A 20,570-nucleotide genomic window follows, 5' to 3' on the forward strand; every position below is an offset into this window, starting at 1 on the left:
GGTTTATTCTAAAAGCCTTGGCAGCCCGGAGTACGTTACAGTCTCTCTCCAGCAGGACATACCTTGGTCATTCTTTCCTATCCTGCCAGTTTATAGCAAAATAAGCTTTTGGGTTTGGTTAAGTACAATAGCTCTACAGCAGAACAATGGTATATCTGTTCTGGGTAAGTTGATTAAGCAACATCATTCCTAACTGCCTGCAGTTTTAATATATATACAGGCTGGACATACGTAGGAAGGGCTCAGAGAATTTCATCTGAACCTTGTGATACATCATCCTGCAGTGGGCTGCAGTTATGTTCAATGCAAGACCTCCTCAACAGGGAAACCTATAAAAAAATTATTGTACCTCAAATCCAAGTGGTGTTTATCTACAATTTCACACTGCCCCAAGAAAGTTCTCTTCTTACTCTTGTGACTGACTCCAGTAGCAAATCCCCAAATCCAGCATTTATGAACAACTGATGTCAACAGAATTTCCACTGCTGACTAGGGAAGGGGCATTGGGTAGTGGTGCTGAGACCTCTCAAACATCCACATATTGAAGGCAAGACAGACTTTACACCACACTTACTTATAAACTTAAATTAATGAAGAATTGGCTCAGTGTTTATAATTTTTATGGCAGTGTTTTTTAGTTCTGGGCGCTTCAGTTTAAGAAGGACATTGAAACACTTGAACGTGTCCAGAGAAGGGCAACAAGGCTGGGGAGAGGCCTTGAGCACAAGCCCTATGAGGAGAGGCTGAGGGAGCTGGGATTGTTTAGCCTGGAGAAGAGGAGGCTCAGGGCTGACCTCATTGCCCTCTACAACTACCTGAAAGGTGGTTGTAGCCAGGAAGGGGTTGGTCTCTTCTCCCAGGCAACCAGCACCAGGACAACGGGACACAGTCCCAAGCTGCGCCAGGGGAGGTTTAGACTCGAGGTGAGGAGAAAGTTCTTCACCGAGCGAGTTGTTTGTCATTGGAATGTGCTGCCCAGGGAGGTGGTGGAGTCACCATCCCTGGAGGTGTTCAAGAGGAGATTGGACATGGCACTTGGTGCCATGGTCTAGTCATGAGGTCTATGGTGACAGGTTGGACTCGATGATCCTCGAGGTCATTTCCAACCTTAGTTATGCTATGATACTGTGATACTGTTGCCTGAGATGAAAAAGAAAACATGGAGCAAATTCAGGATCTCAGGTAGTGACAGGACTAGGGGGAATGGACTGAAGCTGGAGGTGGGGAGATTCAGGCTGGATGTGAGGAGGAGGTTCTTCACCATGAGAGTGGTGAAACCCTGGAATGGGTTGTCAAGGGAGGTGGTCGAGGCCCCGTCCCTGGAGGTGTTTAAGCCCAGGCTGGATGAGGCTCTGGCCAGCCTGATCTAGTGTGGGGTGTCCCTGCCCATGGCAGGGGGGTTGGAACTAGATAATCCTTGTGGTCCCTTCCAACCCTGAATGAAACTATGAAACTGAAATTTTTCTCCAATGGCTTGCCAGTTGAAGAGCTCTGGACTGACAGCCAGGCAGAATGCCTCCTGCCATACACAAGTTGTTCTTGCCATGCTGCAGAAAAGCTGCAGGCAAAAGAGGTGTTTCCACAAAAGCACTAATGTCTGTTTACAGGTAAACCTTTAACCTTACTGGGATTATATATGCTGGGGGATGGTGAACAGGATCACGTAAGTGACCGACAAAAAAGTGCTTCTGTATAATCTATTCAGTAAATTCTTCTCTGCAGTGCACCTGCATGTCTAAACTACCCCTTTGTCCACTTCAAATTAAAGCCTGACCTTAAACCAAGCAAGAAATGCAGTAAGCAGCAGTCACAGCTTCTCTTTGCACAAGCTTCTAGATGCCAGGAGCAGCAAAGTGGAAAACAGGTATCAGGGAAAGCATCCTCAGTGTTACATTGTATTGCTAGCTCTAGATGGAATCATAGAATTGTTAGGGTTGGAAGGGACCTCAAGGATCAGCTAGTTCCAACCCCCCTGCCATGGGCAGGGACACCTCACACCAGATCAGGTTGCTCAGAGCCACATCCTTAAAAACCTCCAGGGATGGGGCCTCTACTACTTCCCTGGGCAATCTGTTCCAGTGTTTCACCAAGTAGAGAAAGATAAAAGTTTAACAAAGATAAGAAGTTCCCAACAACACCCTGGGTGCTCTTTTAGACCATGTAGATCAGCATCAGGAAAAAGGTCTTGGTTAGGGTGTTGAGACATGCCAACAAGATAGTAAGTACTTTCTAGTCATAGCAGAGGAGGGGAAACTTCCAACAGCTTTGCAGACCTCTGAAATCTCTGCAACTTATATCAGAGTCTTTCCAATGAACTTTTATTGGAAAGGACTGGCACATGAGCATGAAGTGTACAAGAAATTAACAACCTGAAACCAAGCAATAGCAAAAATTTAATAACAAAGAAGATGAATACCTTGACATTCTTCAAGTATATCTCTACCATTAATGTTAAAATGATACTAATAATCATCCAGGGTGCTTCTCTTCTTGTCTCCTTAGCTACTGTCTTGCTGCAGTGCTCTTCATAGAATGGTCCAGACCAGAAGGGACCTCCAAAGGCCATCCAGTCTGACCTCCCTGCAGTCAGCAACGACATCCCCAACTAGATGAGGCTGCTCAGGGCCTTGTCGAGCCTCACCTTGAATATCTCCAGGGAAGGGGCCTCAACCACCTCCCTGGGCAACCTCTTCCAGTGTTCCACCACCCTCATAGTAAAGAGCTTCTTGCTGATATCCAATCTGCTCTTCTCTAGTTTGAAGCCATTGCCCCTTGTCATGTCACCGCAGGCCTTTGTAAACAGTCTCTCCCCATCCTTCCTGTAGGCCCCCTTCAGATACTGGAAGGCTGCTATTAGGTCTCTCCAGAGCCTCCTCTTCTCTAGGCTGAACAACCCCAGTTCCCTCAGCCTAGCCTCGTAGCAGAGGTGCTCCAACACCCGGATCATTTTTGTGGCCCTGCTCTGGACCCTCTCCATCAGGTCCATGTCCTTTCTGTTTTGAGGGTTCCAGACCTGGACACAGTACTCCAGGTGAGGTCTCACCAGGGAAAATATGGATCTGCTGGCAACGCATCTTTTAGTGCAGCCCAGGATGTGATTGGCCTTCTGGGTTGCAAATACACACTGCCTGCTCACATCCAGCTTCTCATCCATCAGCACCCCCAAGTCCTTTTCCTCATGGCTGCTTTCTATCGCCTCATCCCTCAGTCTCTATTGATAGAGAGGACTGTTCTGGCCCAGGTGCAGAATCTTGCACTTGTTCTTGTTGAACTTCATGAGGTTCACCCAGGGCCACTTCTCCAGCCTGTCCAGGTCTCCCTGGTGTCACCTGCATACTTACTGATGGTGCATTCAATCTCACCACTATGTCATTGATAAAAATATTAAACAGCACAGGTCCCAGTACAGACCACTGAGGGACACCATTTGTCATTATGTTTTCAAGCCTTAACAGCTATCTTGCTGCCATCTTCAGAAAGAGAATGAGAATCCTCTGGCAGGAGATCTTCCAAGTAGCAAGCTATTCATTACAGAAAAAGCCAGCTACAACAAATAAACCACAGAACTGGTATAAATAGAAAATGGTTTATTTAAAAAGGAAACAAACAAGCACTAAAACAAACAAGAACCAAAACCACATCAAACCCAAAATCACACTGAACTGGGTGGCAAAAGGTCTGACTTTAATTTTAACTACATACCCACAATTTGTGCTTCAGAAGTCATGTAAGCATGCATGTACAAGGATGAGAAGAGCTAATGCCTGTCAAAACCTCCCCTGAAGTGGTCTTTAGAATACATTAATTTTATTAGCATGGTGTGAAGTTTGAATTCCTACAGGACACTGAGGAAGTGAAGCACAGGTGACACATACAGGTTACCATCTTTCCAACATAAAATGCAATTCACATCATTTCTAACAGCTGTGAAAACAGTAGCAAATACAGAGGTTAAAAAGAAAACAGGCAGGTTAAACATGCACACTGCAGAGGGGGTTTTGTGTTTGGTTTTATTCCTAAGACAGTTTACTTACAAGTAAGTATTTCATTTGATTTCACACGTCTATGCAAACTACTTACATGAGAAATATTCCAAAGATAGCCCTTCTGAACACTCAGCCACCAAATTAAATGTGAAACATAGCTTTTGTATGTGGGCTAAGACACATATGAACAATGCTGCGATCCTCCTTTATAACAGAAGGGAATGGATTATTAGAATGCTATTCCTAAAACATTCTTCATTTTCAACTATTTCATTAGTAAGACTGTTCTTAAATGAGTTCTTCTGAAAGGAAGCTTTCAAGCTCATCCAAAAGGAGCTTACATGCAGGCTTTGCTTCGCTGTGAAAGTCATCCCCAATGAACATTACTCAGGTCTATGGTGTGGGTGTGGGTAAAGCATGGTGAAGATTCTGAAAAGAGGGGTTTTGTATTATCGAAGAAGCCGCTCAGCCTCCTTGGACTTGCTTTCTTTTGTTTTCCTCAGCAATGCCTGTTTTATAGCATTGATCTTTTCATCAAGTTCAGCCAATGAATAGTTCTGCTAAAAGAACAAAATAAAACCCACAATCATTTACATCTTGTAATTGCTAGATAAGTGGCCTAGCACTTGATACTTGAGGTCACTGCAGATCACGCTAAATGACAGAAATACTTCTGCACCATTGTCTGAATCAGGGCTATGGCTATTTAAACTTGAAATAAAAGGAATGTAAACTTGGAGAAAACTGACAGTCCTAATCATGGATTAATATATCCATGCAATTTCCATTAGATGCTTGTTTAAACCTGCTCATAAAACTTACAAAAGATTCTTTTCATATTAAAACACTGGATGAAACTATCTAGCTCTTACAGAACCTGGCTTTACCACAGAAGGGTCTTGCCCCAAAATCAATCTCTTCTGTGCCCACTGAACCTGATTTTTTTTTCTTTTCTTAATTATTTCTTTTAATCTAACACAAAGAACTGGTCATCACCCTTTTAGTAAGAATATTTCACCTGATAGAGGACAGAGGAATAAGCCTACACCCTCCGGTCTCAGATGGCCCACATGCCATCCTAAGCATTCTCCCAGCCCCGCTGGTCTCCAGTGTGAAGGCTAGTAGCAGACAGTGTTGCAGCTATCATCTCACTTGCACTCAGGAGAAATACTCTCTTTTGGCCTATGTACATGGTAACTGCATTGCCTTATTTGACAGAGTAGTGGAAATGGCAAGCAGTACTGACCTAGGTTAGTATCTGCTATAAGGTCAGGTCTTTCTGTAACGCTGTTGCCAAAGTTGGCTATTTCTACTTCATGAAGAAACAGTAAAAGTGGATAACTAAAAAACATAAAATAATTCTTAAAGCAAACAAACCTATTCACAAAACAAGGCCCAACCAGAAGGTCTGCTAGCAGGCTGATCAGAATTCACAAATGGCTCATTACCCCCAGCTTGATTAACACCATTACAGATCAATGAAAGCACCTACCCTACTAGAGACTCTTAGAAGATTCATTTCATCGTGACACCCATTAATTTTCTGTTTCATTCCCTCTCTTTCTTGGCCAGCAAGCTATCCAATACTGCTGCAGCTATTTCTGAGAAGTCAGCTATTTACTAGGCAGAATTTCTGATCACTTTTCACTAAGAACATCGTAAACTTAAGGTAAAAACTTAACAGCACTTACGTGGGGAGGTTGAACCTTTCTCCTCTTGCCAGAACAGCTCTAAAGAAAAGATATAATCAGATTTAATGTTGCACTGAAGAGGACCACAAGTAATTCTGTAACAACATTGGCCAAAGCCTTTAAAAGTACAGAAAGGACACTGATTGCCAATCCATGGAAACAGAAACCTTTTTAATAAATACTTTGGATCACAAGAATACTACGAGAGAGCAGTCAAAAGCTGATGAAGCTTCTCCATGCTTGGAAGAAAACAACTATGAACTTAGCTGAAAATTCCTGCAGACAAAACCAACATCAATATCCAACTTTTGAAACTGTTGGTAATTTTTTTTCCCCATAAAATTTTGCTGTATCCACACCAATATGAAAGAACAATAAAAACCTCATTACTGCACAGCACTACTCTTGCCATCATCACAGAGTTTTCCCAGATCCCCATTCTAGAGAAGACCCTAAAGCACTTTCTGTGGGAATTTCAGCTTATGGAAGCACATGTTTTGACTTCTGCTTTCTAACAACTTGAAGGAATAGCCTCACAAACAAAAGATTTTAGTGGTGCCAAATACAAACAATAAATTTAACAAGAATGTATAACATTGCTACTGATTTTTAATAGATGGCTCTTGTCTGGTCTCAAGGGAAAAAGATACAAATTCAAATATGATCAGCAGTAAAAGGACAATTTTACTGTTACGTGGGGAAAGAAAAGGAATTCTGACAACCAAGCACAGCCTGATGCAGTAACAACTGAAGTTCTCTTTGTTCTCATTTCCTTTGGTGACTGAAGGTTTACTATTCAGAAAGACAGAACTCTTCCTGAAGACTAGCAACAAAGAAAACAAACTCACAGAGCCACACACAACACAGTTTTTAAAGGATTTACTCCCTCATCTGATTGGAAGTTATTTCACATAGCTGATCTTTACTAATCAGATCATGTACAGAGGCCCAGAGGATTTCAACTGATTTAAGCCATTAATGATTTGTATCGAGATGAAAACTTTAGTCAATTTTCTTGTCATAAGAAACACTTCAGATTTTAAGGCAGGAGGGGAGAAACCCAACATCTAGAATACATTTTCTTACAAATGAGTTAAGTTCAAGTGGCTTTAACGCCAAACAGATACTATTTAATTTCAAGTAAAAAATGAGGTAGAAATACAGGAACTGACAAATTAAAATATAACCATTACACCGAGCCAGAGTTATCTATCAGAAGTCCGTGCCCTCTGACTCCTTAGGTGTTTGTCTATCACAGAATTAAGCACAGAGGTCCCAGATGCATTTGGGTATGCTAAAAGAAGTTGAGAGAATTTCTTACTACGGATTGAAAGTATTCCGGAGACAGTCCTTCCAGCTCAAGGATTTTATCTTCAAGCTTCTTAATTCTCTGATAAATGTCTCTTGGTACAGGACCACCTAAATATACCAGTACAAACACAAAGAAATTAGGAAAAGTGCTTGGATGGCCTTTAAAACTGAGGTTTTACCAATGAACTCTTCGAGTCCAGCTATCAACCAGTAGCTGAAATGAGTGGGCAGAGTAATAAAAACAAAGGGTAATTAATAGCATTCAAGGTAAGAACTGATTGATAAGCCAGTGCAATCAGTGAAGGCAACAGACAACTTTATGCAGGTGATGAAGTATGTCTGACAAGGTCCCTGGAACGACTAATGATAACTCTTAGCACACATGGGTCATACACCAAACAGTACACTTCAAAACAGACAGCCACATTAGGACAGAGCAGATGGGATGGCAGACCACATATGAATACAGCACTGATATCCAGGGACATGGACTTAGCATTGACCCTTCAGTGCTGGGTCAAAGGTTGGATTGGGTCATCTTTGAAGTCTCTTCCAGCTAGACATATTCTGTGATTCCATGATCTAGGATTGTTCTGAAGGAAACCTATCTCCACTGAGCATCAGATGTTAGAGAACAGGTATGCGTTGCACTTGACAAAGAACAGACTTCACCTGGCCACAGATGAGAGAAGCAGAGGTGGGGAATGTGTGCGTGCCATGGAGTAACAGAGCCTTGGGGGGGAAAAATGAACTAAACAAAAAGCCCAAAAATCCAAACCAAGAAAAAACAACCCAAACATCATAACAATAGCAACCAAAAACACCACTTCAACTCATTTACTGTCTGCAGCTATACTGCAGCAGCTTCCATTTGTTTACCCGTGCATGAACTGATCAAGAGATCAGCCTTAGAAAGCATCTTAGTTATGCCACACAGTATTTTATAAACTTAAATTGCTGTTTATCACAACTAACTACAGGCTACCCCAATGAAAATGATAGTTGGTTCTGACAGCAGTGACATCCGAAGCCTTAGCAAGCTTTTACTTCTCCTCCCACCTGTTTCCATTTATTTCTACACTGGTTAGGTAAGAAAATTCTGTTCCACAAACTACTGAGCTAAGCACTAATGTCTTTTGTGCCATTCAACTCTTTTCTCATTACAGGTGGACAGTTTCGCAGTTACCTTCCCTCCTTCGGTTCTGCTCTCTACTCATCACTCAGCAGCTACTAATTAAATCAGCTAGCCTCTCACTCTTCTTAATATTGCCACCTCTTACTGTAAAGGGAAAGGAGCAGTGCTAGCACTAGCAGAAATTGCTCTGAAAAACAGCAGGTAAGAACAACTCTTTCAGTCATCAGAAACAAAAACTGGAAAAGCAGGTAGCTGAGTGAGATTTCTGCACAGATGCTGAGGTAAATAAACCATCTTGAAACCTTCCTTAAGAATGCTGGTTTGGCCAGGAGTTGAGCTAGAATTGCACATTTTCATCCTCTTTCCCTATACTGCAGTTTAGCTGACATGTTCCCTCAAACACAGGCTCAATGTGGAAGCAAGGGATTCTTGAAAGCCTCCCTCAGCCATTGTCCCTGACATGCATAAACTCCATAGCTATTACATGTCGTAACCTTAGGCTGTCCAGCCACATGCAAATTCTGTTTCCATACACAAAACCCACCTTATTTTTGAGACAGCTGTACAGCTGACAAAGTCAGTGTATGCCTGCAGTGTGATGTGTGGAACATTCATTTTATTAGGTCTGGGCACCTGTTTTGAAAACATTTTTTTCAGGAAAAATATTGATTCCTCCTTCATAATTGTCTCACATTCTAGAGAACAGGCTGGGGTGGGGAATGCAACTACTGTTTAAGAAGTCAGCAGCCCAGTGGCTATGGCTTTTTTTTTTTCCTAGTGAAAGGTGTGGGCTTCTGTTTGCATGGCTGAAGGGAAGTATTGCCTTCCCCATACTGAGAAACAACCTTCTCATCCTCCTCTATTTCAAGAATCATCCAGGTTTAGAAAACAGTTTCAGGTTGTCTTTTGGGTTCATCCTAACCCAAGCCCACACAATGTCCATGAAGCAAGACCGAGTCCTAACCTCATGTTTAGTGGTCAAGGCAGAAGGATTCCACTGGCTATGGAGATTCCTGACCTCCAAACATTCCATATTGTTTTAAATCTCAGTCTGCAATGCCGCTGTCTCATTTGCCAGCAAGCGTAGATCTACTAACTCAGCATCCTAAATTGAGCATAAATCTGGGTTCTCCTTTTGAGTGTTAAGAATCTAAACATTAGAGTACTAACAGCGTTATGGATCTCTCCACTGATTTACAGTCACTGTCTTTACAGACTTGCCCAGTTTTGCCCCAGTAATGGTAACTGCAGTACGAACTGGCACACCGATGTCGAAATTAAAACACGATACAAACCTTTCTGTAACCGCAAGTGTGCTTCAATGTTTTGCAACCTCTCCTCAACAGCCTGGTTTCCACAGTCATGAATGGGCACATTTGCTTTGTGATTGGACCCATGTGCTCCTTCAGCTCTCGTCTGAGGCCCATATGTATTTACCACCCTTGACACTAGGCAGAGAACACAAACACATACACATGAAACACAAAGTACACACAACTAAAACAATCAAAACAGTGAAATATGAAAACCTGTATTAAATCAATTTCACACCATTCTCTCCTGCGAAGTGTCCCACATACATTAAGAACAACTATGTGCTTTCCTATTTTTGCACAAGTAACTAAGCTTTACATATGTAATGTACAAGAATCACTCATACACTCGTGTTCAAAGGCAGCATTAAGAATTTGTCATCAACTGCTGGTAAATGAAGGACATCGAAACACTTGAACATGTCCAGAGAAGGGCAACAAGGCTGGGGAGAGGCCTTGAGCACAGCCCTGTGAGGAGAGGCTGAGGGAGCTGGGATTGTTTAGCCTGGAGAAGAGGAGGCTCAGGGGTGACCACGTTGCCCTCTACAACTACCTGAAAGGTGGTTGTAGCCAGGAAGGCGTTAGTCTCTTCTCCCAGGCAACCAGCACCAGAACAAGGGGACACAGTCTCAAGCTGCACCAGGGGAGGTTTAGACTCGAGGTAGGAGAAAGTTCTTCACTGAGAGAGTCATTAGTCATTGGAATGGGCTGCCCAGGGAGGTGGTGGAGTCACCATCCCTGGAGGTGTTCAAGAGGAGATTGGACATGGCACTTGGTGCCATGGTCTAGTCATGGGGTCTGTGTTGATAGGTTGGACTCAATGATCCTCGAGGTCTCTTCCAACCTTAGTGATACTGTGATACTGTAAATAGCAGAAAATCTGCAATCTGACAGCAGTTGCACTTGTGAGCTGTTGTGAATGCTAAGAAAAGGCCAGATAAATGCGTTAAGATGAGGGGAGGTATAGAATTAGAAGAACCCCTATGAATCTCCTCTAAGTTTTGTTATTTGGGTTAACAGCTTTCAAGACTCTTCAACTGCTCCTGGGTCTATCTTTTTCCCCTGCTGAACCGTGTCTTCATCAGACATGGTCAGTTCTCAGGTCCTTCCTGATAGGACTACTGGTGTGTACTGCAGACCTGAAGACTATGTTGGTAACTCCAGACACTGAAGCACACATCTTCTTACTCAGTACTTCATAAAGGCTACCTGTTACAGTGTTGCTTCAGCTTGTGCTGGTTTTACTTCCAATTCCCAGTTATGAACTGTTTGGATTTCAGTTAATTGAAGTGCAAACTTCTTTCCTGTAGTACACTACCATCCAAGTTACAAACCAGCAGCCAGTTGAAAAAAGTGAGTCTTAATCAGAGCCAAAATGCAAATTCACTTCCCCACCTCCCTCATAGCTCACAAGACCTTTTAATGCTTACACTTACCTTTTCCAACTGAAACAATTCTAAGATCACCTTACCATAATCTAGAATTCAGAATAATGAACTGGTTTCTCGAGCCAAGATATTGAGTGGATAACTGAACACTACCACTCCCCAAAATGGAAGAGAGGCATTTTTTCATTCTTTCTTTGGAGATTTTTGGTTGGTTGGTTTTAAACACAGAGTAACTTGTGTACACCTCAACAGCAACAGATGGACAAGCATCTTTTATCCCTAACTTCTGGAGAACAATCGTTTCTACACTACTTACTCCTCTCCAAAGGGTAGTGCTACAGTGGTGAGCTTGTTCCCCTGCTTATCACTTCGCATAAATCTGCGTCTCAGAACTTCCACTGTGTCCCAAAACCATTTTCTAGTTCAGTACAGAATCACAGAATCAACCAGGTTGGAAGAGACCTCCAAGATCACGAAGTCCAACCAGTCACCCAGCCCTAACTAATCAACCAGACCATGGCACACTTAACGCTGACTAATAAAAAGTAGAAGATAATTATACTCAATCTATTCTGATTCTGTGATTCAGTTCTTTCACTGGACTGCTGGCTTCACCCTGGAAGAAATGCTAAGAACTGTTTGGCTTCTCTGTCTGACTTTATCATTTGCATCTTTCCTTTCAGACAGTGAAAACAGGATCCCTCGTTTCGGTCCTTCGTGTACAACCATCAGCTTAGTGCAGCAGTTATGAGACGGGAAACTTTGGAGAAGTAAGCAAAGATGTAGAAGTACTCGCTAGAGTCAAAACTCAGTATGTTAAGTTTGTAGTTTTTGAACATTTTGCAACAAGTTTTAAAGTAAAAATTCTTCAGTGCTGTTCTACCTGGACACTCTTAACAAATGGGTATTAAAATAGTTTTCTTACCCTTTATGTGGCTTTTAAATCCAGGATAGGGTGTGAAAATGGCATCTGTTCTGGCACAGCTATTTTCTAAACAAAGAATGATAATAACATTTTAAAAGTGAGGTCCTTTTATGTCTTTATAATTTAAAGTATTCTTACTAATATCAGCTTTGTGGCTTTTAAGAAATAGATCATGCCAATAACTTCATTCATTCCATAAACATTTGCTTATTCACAGTTTCACACACTTGCATGGACCTACTGGTTTTAATTGGGTAAGTCACTTATGTAAAGGCATGCACACTCTGTATAAAAGCTTCTTGGATCAGGACCAAATTCCTTCCAATCTATATTTTATTTGGTTCTCACTTTTCACTGTGTTTGTCTGTAACCTATTTCTTTTTTCCTCTACAGCAGTCTTTTCCCTGCTTACCACTGTTACTCTGGGGTTTTTTCCTCCCTTTCCAAAAATGTTCTACTTTTAGACTGGTCTAGTTTACTTGTCTGCATTCTTTTCTCATCTTCCTGCATTTATTCTGATGTCTGTCACTTCTTTAATTTGTTTAACCACAAAAACCTACAGTACAGGCCATCTTAGTTTATCCAAATGCTTCTATTTTAATCTCTGTTCATAGACACCAAATCTTTACACATATTTTATTATGCCTGAACATACAGAGGAAGGTCTTGTCAGCATTTGTTCTGTATTTCATTAGCAATGTTAGAAATCACTGTTTTGCTATCTAGCATACTAGATTTCAGATGTCATTTTCATTTCAACTAATATTCAAGGAGTTAAACTCTCTTCCTGTAAAGCTTAGGGAACAGTAAGCTTTGATCTCTGAAAGTGTAAGTACATCACAGAGACAAGGCACATCTGGGTTCATGGGTACTTAGAAAATGTCTCTGTACTACTTATGTACATAAAAGTGTCTTCACTTTCAAGAAGCATTTGGTTACAGAGCTACTGATCATGTTAATGGAATCCAGCCTTACAGATGGATTTAAGGTAGTTTAGTTATAGATACAGCCAGTTGTGCCAGCTGGTGCATTAAGAACACCAAAAGCATAAGTAATGTTGAAAGGAAAAAGATTTGCTAAGTAGCCAGTAATTAAAAATTATTGCAAAAATTACTTCTTTGTCATTTAGCTAGCCTTAATTTAACTTCAATTTAAACATGCAAGTCACAAGACATTCAGGCAAATTCACAAGACAATTCAGAAATGCTGGTATCTAGCAAAAACATTGGGGACAACAGCTACAAAATCATCTGATTTAAGATCACACTTCTCAGAATGAACACAGTGCTAGCTAAAATCTTCCTGTATGGGATGTAATAAACTTTGTCTTCCAGTGACTACTTTCCTTCTCTTTCTGTCCATCTGACAACATCTGCAGTGCACATGCAACTTCAAAACCAAGTCACTCTTAATATAAAGTTCTGCTTTAAATATGGAATAGAAAAACAAAATAAGAAATGAATAAAACAACCCCAAACCAAAATAAAGCCCAAATAAAACCCAACACTTTATATTGCTAGGAAGATTAAAGTCTGGCCAGCCAGTTACCTTGATTACAATCAATAACATTGCAAAATTCCCTGACGTTGTTTTCATTGATCTCTGCTTGTTTCCTCTCGATGAAGGCTGATATCCGCCTGTCAATCTGCAGGTAATAAACACGATGGCATGTATCTCTTTTAGTCTTAACATTTAAAACTTAGTAAAAGTATTATCATTATTATTTTCAAATTTAGATTCAAATCACTTACTTCTGCTTTCCCAGCTTTTATCTGGACCACTTCTGGATCAAAATGAATATAAGCATCCTTTGTATCTCCCAGGTCATAAGCCGCATACTTTTCTTCAGTCTGACATTTGCCATCGTAAACATCTAAACTTGTTTCACAAGTCTGGCTCTCTGTTTTACCTGCAGGTTCCACATGGCCTACGTTTTCCTCTTTCATCAATGACTGGAGTTTTTCTAGAAGAGGCTGAACAAAGAAAACATTATGTTAGAGTAAAACAAACCATAGCAAAATGGTTAAAAAAAAAATGCCCAGAATAAAAAGCAAAAAAGCCAAGCGCTGTTAAATTTTCTGTAAGACACAAATAATTTCAGGAATTACTACATCTGCCTCTGATGGAGCACAGGGATAAATTTTTTTTGCAAAAGCAAAAAAGCTGTAGTTCCCAATTCTGTGTACATCATGATCCCAGCCTTATTGACCTGTGCCTTTTACAGTTTGGCTAGGAAAACTCCCAAATTTCTGTAAAAAATCTGCCTGCCACTAGCTAAATCAAAGCTTCAACCGCTGGCACCAATGCCACTTAATTAACATGTCATTCAAATGCCTACTCAGAACAGTAAGGCTTAGTATTTTTCCTCCTTAACATGAAAGCCAATGCTTTCCCACTGTAAAGCCTTTACTTTATCACCACAGCACTACATTCTCCACTTGAAACTGCAGTTGCCCAAGTGAATGAGAGAAAACAGACATGAAATACATAGGCATTAACCTGAACACATGCTTTTCTTGACACGGTTGATTATCTACTCAGGTCATGAAATTAAATGAGAGAAGGCACTCACATGGGTAGCAGCAAAAAATAAACGCTTATTCTACTGCAATAACTCTGGCACAAGATGGAATAACAAACCCTCACTACATGGATACATGTCACACCCCCTTTTTTCATTTTTTACCACTTTCATCTAGTCCAAACTTCACTGCTTGCTGATTCTTTTAAAGGCAACAAGATTTTTACCAGTCGTGTTTCCTGAAACAGAATCAAAGTTCCTACTCTGCAGTGTTCTTACAGTTGAATGCAATTTTTACTTGCTTTTATCTTGCATGTTTTCTCTTTTTTGTTTATCACACCAAAGATCTGGTGGATGTCTGGAAACCGTAAAGAGCAAGCAAATACAGGAACTTCCTTTTTCGCCCTCTCAGGACTAAGCACTTGAAGCAAAAACCTGGTATTCAAATCTCCACTTTTTACAGATGAACTATCAAGGTCAAAAAAAAACTTTTCACTTAGCAGATGACAAACTGCTCACCCCCCCTGCCAAGCAACTAAACCACACCTACTTTTGCAAGGATGGGAAAGTTGCAAATAGTTAAAAGAAGTGTCAGTAAGGGTGACTGGCTACTTGGCAAGATAAGACATTAATGTCAAAGAAATTACTCTTAAAAAAAAATAAAGGGGGAAAAAAAAAACCCACAACACACCTACGCTGAAAATATATTTAATTGCAGTAAGACACTCCAGGATGTGTCATGCTGGGATAATGCCACTTCTTGAACCACTGAAAGCACTCCATGAGCCTCAAAACTCACCCAACGCATGGAATCATTATCATAGCATGACACACACCTGCCGTGTCTTATTGCTTAATTACAACCCACCATAGATGGAGATGTATTGCATTTACAATGCAAGCCTAGAAATCAATGAGGCTGCATTTATTCAGCCTGCTCACCTACAGAGGCTATTCCCACCAGTAACCTGAACTATCCATAAGCTAGAGTACCCATGAAGCACAGTGGAATCCCAAGTGTGTAAGAATTTTGCATTCTTTTTAGTTGGACACAGCAATGTAAGAGCAAAACTACTGAAATGTTACAGCTCAGGTAAGGTAACTGCATGCAGTTGTTGATCACTTTTGTCAAGTTGAGTATGTCCAAGGATGTATTTACCTGCAAACATAAAATATGCTGCTGAAGTGCACTAAAGAGCAATGTTGGCTGAAGGGCTGATGTGCTTTGAAGCTTGCTCCAATCAATTACAACTTTCACGATATCACCTCCAAGGTTAAGCTTCAAGAGGGCAAAACAAACACAACAAAATTATGTTTTTATGTTGCATCAACATCACAAAAGCATACAAGACTTCTACAGGACAACGATTACGCTCAATGTCATACAGAACCTACTTTTGTATGAGGAGGTTTGACATTATTGTAATTCCAGCAGCTGTCAATTTCCCAAAGCAAGCCAGCATTTGGATATTCAAAATCAAAAATCTCACTTCTACTGCATTAATTTGGTCTTTAACGTTCAGTCAATTCTGAATTCAATTAACCATTGTATGAAAACACACTGCTCATGTTAATCACCCAAATCTTTTCTTTCAGCAGCTGACAGAACCACCACTAGGAAGAAACACCCACCCGGGATGGCAGTCTCCTACAAGTTCATGCATTTTATTCTAGGATCTGCAAAGCTATCTCTGCCTACATGACCAAGGTCTTGATATCACACCATGTCACATTCTTGACATTTTTTTTGCTCACTGCTAATCCAAAGGAAGCTTTGTATTAAAATGAAGTGTTTGGGGAAGGGGGGAAAAAAAAAAGGACTTCTTCAAAAACTCTTGAGGCTAAACAAACTCTAGACTACACAGCACCACTATCAAACCCGTTCCCAAATCACACTATTTCCCTTTGTATGCATTCAGATCAAAGTAACAACTGCCATAGCCTGTTCTCTTTGCCAAGGAATTGCAGTATTTAACTTCCAAAGCAATAAAGAAAAATACACAAAGCAAATCTTGGTTTATTGAAAGGAACTAGGTATCCTCTATAAGCTAAAAACAAACTTCCATTTCCTATTACAAAGGCCACTGTTATAAATCACTAATGAGCTGCACACTTTTCATATCCAGCTTTGCCATTTTTGATACACTAAAGCTCCTCTCAAGATCTGGAAGTAATAAGCACTTTAATTTCCTAAAGCCAAGTAGGCTGTTCTCCAGCCAAACAAGCTTTAAGCGATCCCCCAAATTCCAAATACAGATAAAACTCTCATTTACAATCAACAGGACCTACAAATACTTTGTAAGAGACAAAAAATTCCTAAGTCATGTGCACACCTGTACTTCTACATCTCACTCCATTCATTATTTATTTAATCAAAAAGGAAAAGAGACCTTAGGGAGATGACAAAAGTAACCTTTAACATATGGTCTAAAGATATCTAATGGCACCAAATGTTATGGACAAGAACACAGAACGCGTATGCATTTGTTTCCTGAATCCACCACACAGTGTATGGAGAAACAATGAGAGCTGAACACAACACTGCCTCCATCACTCTGAAGGCAGAGCAATGGCTATTAAGTTGTTCCAAGTTAGCTTTAAATGCTTTGCATATATAATTTTGTATGCAAAGAACTATAAGCCTGAGCCTTCCTTCTTTAGTCAAAGAACTGCCTTGTTAAATCCAGCACTGGATTCCAAACTACACAGCAAAGGAGACAGTCTGACAAGATACATGATGTATTTTAGACTGTACACAAATGGTTGTTCCTGTTTAGTACACAAAGTGCACAGGATGTAATGTTTTAGGAAATGTTTATAAAATCCACCAAGAATAAAACTTCACAAATTCAGCCACCGTGTGTATGGGATCATCTGAAGCATCTACCTCTTCCCAAAGCTTCTAGTGTGACATTTGCGATATGGTACATCACAGACCACTCATGGGTAAAAAAGGTGTAGATGCAAGTCATCTTACTGAAACAACATATGAGTCCTACTGCAACTTCCCAATAAGTTTCCTCTCTCAAAAAGAATCAGCTGGTGTGTGCCTTGTATCATAGCTTGTGGGTCCAGGTGGGTGAATGTACAAAACCAGTGAAGCTTCTGATTTAGAATGATTCAAGAGGCCAGTGCTATTTTAAACTCATAGACACTGTTTTTAGAATTTAAGTAAAGAATAAACCCCTCCTGCACCCAAACATATTTCTAGTAAAAGAGAATTAATGTTCTCAGTGTTTCACATCTTTCTACCTGCTCTGTAGCATTTTACAGGATCCTAAGTCACTACAGCCCTTTGAAATTGTTTTATGAAAGACTCTCACTTGGGGATTAAAAGAACTTTTCACCATCAGCCACGTTGGATTTAAGAGCTGCGAGCCCCAGATGTCCTTCCAGTCGTTGTGCTGCAAGTGATTGCTCTAGTAAAAATATTCCTGTGCCAGAAATATTCCTGTTTAAGGTCCAACCTGCTAGCATAAATCCAACTTAAACTACTATGACAGATCACAGACTGGGACAACTAATGACCCAGCACATGTTCACTCATCTATGTAAAAGGGAAATGGGTAATCAGTAGTCTCACTCAAAAATGCAAGATGGATTGCTCAAGTCAGTAGGCTGGTAAAACATCACAGTTACATCTACCAGAACTCAAGTGCTGGCAGACAAGAGTGTAGCTCAACAACTGGAAGCAATCATGACTGAGCAATTAAAAGGGCATTCTCCACTAAGATGGAGCAACTGTCTGCGCAGCACACAATAAAATGCTTTTGCTGTCACAGAAAGAATACACACCAAACACCAAAGGAGACAACTTTACTGAGCCATAACCACTGTAACTCTACTGGAGGGATGTAGCAACTCTGAACTAGACTCTTGCAACTGCACTCTGCACACTCAAATACTGTTAGAATCACTTCCCTATGTCTAGCATTTCACTGGAGAGCTTAAAATGTTGGAGAACAAATAAGCTGCTGAAGAAGAGAGGGAAACCAGTGTTTAATGTAGTTTTGAAAAGAATTAATATTCAAGCCTGTGATGATTGTGCTAGCTTAGGAAATTTTTCATTCTTCCTTGTGTTTTTCATATAAACAAAGAGTTCAAGTTTTCACTTGTTAACAGTGTAGGAACATCAGTATGAACAACGGTACTGCATCCAAATAAACTGACAGCCACTAGTTATTAATTGATTACATTTAGAATTTTCACCACAACAATTATGGGTTATTTTGTCCTCGATTCATACACAGTTTTCCTATCTCAGCAATTCTATGAACCAGCAGTGTGTGATCATCAAGTTGTTTAGCACTGCTCAACAGCTAGGTGACAGAAAGCTGAGACTCTTACTAGTCAGTTGGTTAATTTTCAGGCCTTAGTTTTGGTGGCTTTTGTTTGAAAATGGAGGCAATTACCTGCAGACTTTGAGGTGAGAAGCAGATACAATATACAATTGTTTAGATGAGAGGTGAAATGCTCTACAAATAAGTTCAGATCAGCTGGCACCTAAGTCCATTTCTAAGTATTTTTGCAACAAAGAAAGTTTGTATGTATATGTATACATTGTATATGTACATCATCTGGCCTCCAACCTTCCAACTAATTTCGGAAGCAAGAAGCTTCTACTGCCTAGAACCACATATATGCTTCCACAGTGGAAAAGGAATTATCTGTAAACTATTTATGGTAATAATTAAGTTGTTACTAAAACCTTCTCCTTGGTAAGAGCCTCCCACCACTACCATAACATCTGTTAAATAATTCATTGCCATTCCTAAACCTAAAGTAGATGTTTCAACTTAAGTACCACCGAGTAAAGCTGCTTTAAAAATCCTGACCCACTGAGAGACACTGGTGTTTCAAAGGATGTTATTACCGAGCCAAGGCCAACTTCAAGCTCCCGATCATTTATTTTGATTTAATGCACAGTGAGCTTTTAGTAGCTTTTCAAATCAGAATCATTAATTGTTAAGATACAGCAATTAGGCAGATTGCAGTTTCCCACGGGAGAGATCATCCATTAAACTACAAAGTGGGATGCGACGTCCTGTCACTAAGAGGCAAAGGCCCGGCCACGACTGCGAGGTGCGGCGGCAGCCACGCACCCTGGGGCTGCCACCGCCAGGAGGGCTGCAGCCGGCACCGTCATCCCGCAGCCCCGACAGGAGTTTCACCTCTCCCGCAGGCGGGCATGAACAACCTCCAGAAGAGGGCCGCTCCCTTCTTTGTGGCAAGCTTCTTTTCTCTCGGGCGCCCTGTCGCCTAGAAGGGCCCCGCCGGCCAGGGAGAAACAGGAGCACGCCCCGCTCGGAACCCCCAAAGCGGAGCGAGCCCAGTGCGGTGTGCGGCCCACGGCGCCCGGGCCAGCCCTGCCCCAGGCTTTCTTCTCCGCCCGCCCCCTACTCACCTGCCCCGCCAGCCCAGCTAGGCAGCGCAGGGCGCTGCTTGCCACCTCCGAGGCCGCGGGGTTGGCGCCGATCACCGGAGCGTGGGCGCCGGGCTGGAGCGGGCTCGGCGGCGCCGCCGCCATGACACCGGGCCGGGCCGCGGCCACAGCAACGTCCCCGGCGTCGCTCCCCGATGACGAACCCCTCTGGTGGCCGTACCGCTGTCCCCGCCCCTGTGAACTGATGGACAGGAACGGCAGCCAATCGCCGACTGCGCTCTGGAGGCTGTGTCTGAACGCGGGGAGCTGTTCGCCGTGCGGTGCCGGCCGGTATTGCCGGCGGGGGGTCCCCGCTCCCGGCAGAGGTGGGGAGCAGGGGCTTCATCACAGGCGACTGAGCCTGGCTGGCCTGCTCTGTTTGGCTGCCTGCTCGACTAGGGACAGCTCTGCTCCTGCGTCTGGGAGCGGCTGTGGCAGCAGGGCCCGGGCTGGTATCAGCCTCATGCCTGCCATCAGCCTCATGCCTGCTGTCCCCTGGCTCCCAGGTTTTCCATGCTGTGGTGTGTGGAGGACCCTCCCTTCCAGTACCTATCCAACGTGGCAAGAAGCCTCGTTTCCCAAGTCTGAGAAGCATCTTAGTTTTGCTCTTTTCCTCAGACCTCTCTGAGACCTCGAAACTCTTCCCAGCTCGGGTCCATTGCAGCCGTCATGTAAAAGATCACCTTGGTTGTCACAGAGTCACAATATGTTGTTGGTCCATGGGTGCAGGCTCACCTCTGTGTGCTGCTTTGGCAGCTCTGGTACCACCAGGCTTTGAACCCTAGATTGCAGCACCTCTTGGGGGACCCCCTCTCCCTGCAAGGTCACCTTGCTCCATCACCCTTTTCATTGCCTCTTTGCCCTATCCCATCTGCCAG

At 42.0% G+C, this 20,570-nt stretch overlaps 1 protein-coding gene across 2 annotated transcripts; it reads right to left on the reverse strand.

Moving 5' to 3' along the window:
• Positions 1 to 3,570: 3,570 nt before the first annotated feature.
• Positions 3,571 to 19,849, reverse strand: MBIP (MAP3K12 binding inhibitory protein 1). Of its 2 annotated transcripts, none has more exons than XM_068160388.1 (9): positions 19,675 to 19,849; positions 15,430 to 15,549; positions 13,501 to 13,722; positions 13,298 to 13,394; positions 11,750 to 11,815; positions 9,419 to 9,571; positions 6,999 to 7,096; positions 5,678 to 5,716; positions 3,571 to 4,543 (listed from the first exon to the last, which is right to left on the reverse strand). In XM_068160388.1, the coding sequence occupies exons 1-9, from the start codon at positions 19,795 to 19,797 to the stop codon at positions 4,436 to 4,438; spliced, it is 1,026 nt and encodes a 341-aa protein (XP_068016489.1). In that variant the 5' UTR covers positions 19,798 to 19,849; the 3' UTR covers positions 3,571 to 4,435. The 2 variants fall into 2 exon arrangements, with proteins under 2 accessions (XP_068016489.1, XP_068016488.1); XM_068160387.1 differs by having other exon boundaries at positions 3,571 to 4,546; positions 19,675 to 19,848.
• Between the last annotated feature and the right edge of the window lie 721 nt (positions 19,850 to 20,570).

The sequence above is a fragment of the Melanerpes formicivorus genome, unplaced genomic scaffold, assembly GCF_026170545.1.
Source record: "Melanerpes formicivorus ecotype bairdi unplaced genomic scaffold, bMelFor1.0.p_v2 SCAF_49, whole genome shotgun sequence".
Classification (NCBI taxonomy): domain Eukaryota; kingdom Metazoa; phylum Chordata; class Aves; order Piciformes; family Picidae; genus Melanerpes; species Melanerpes formicivorus.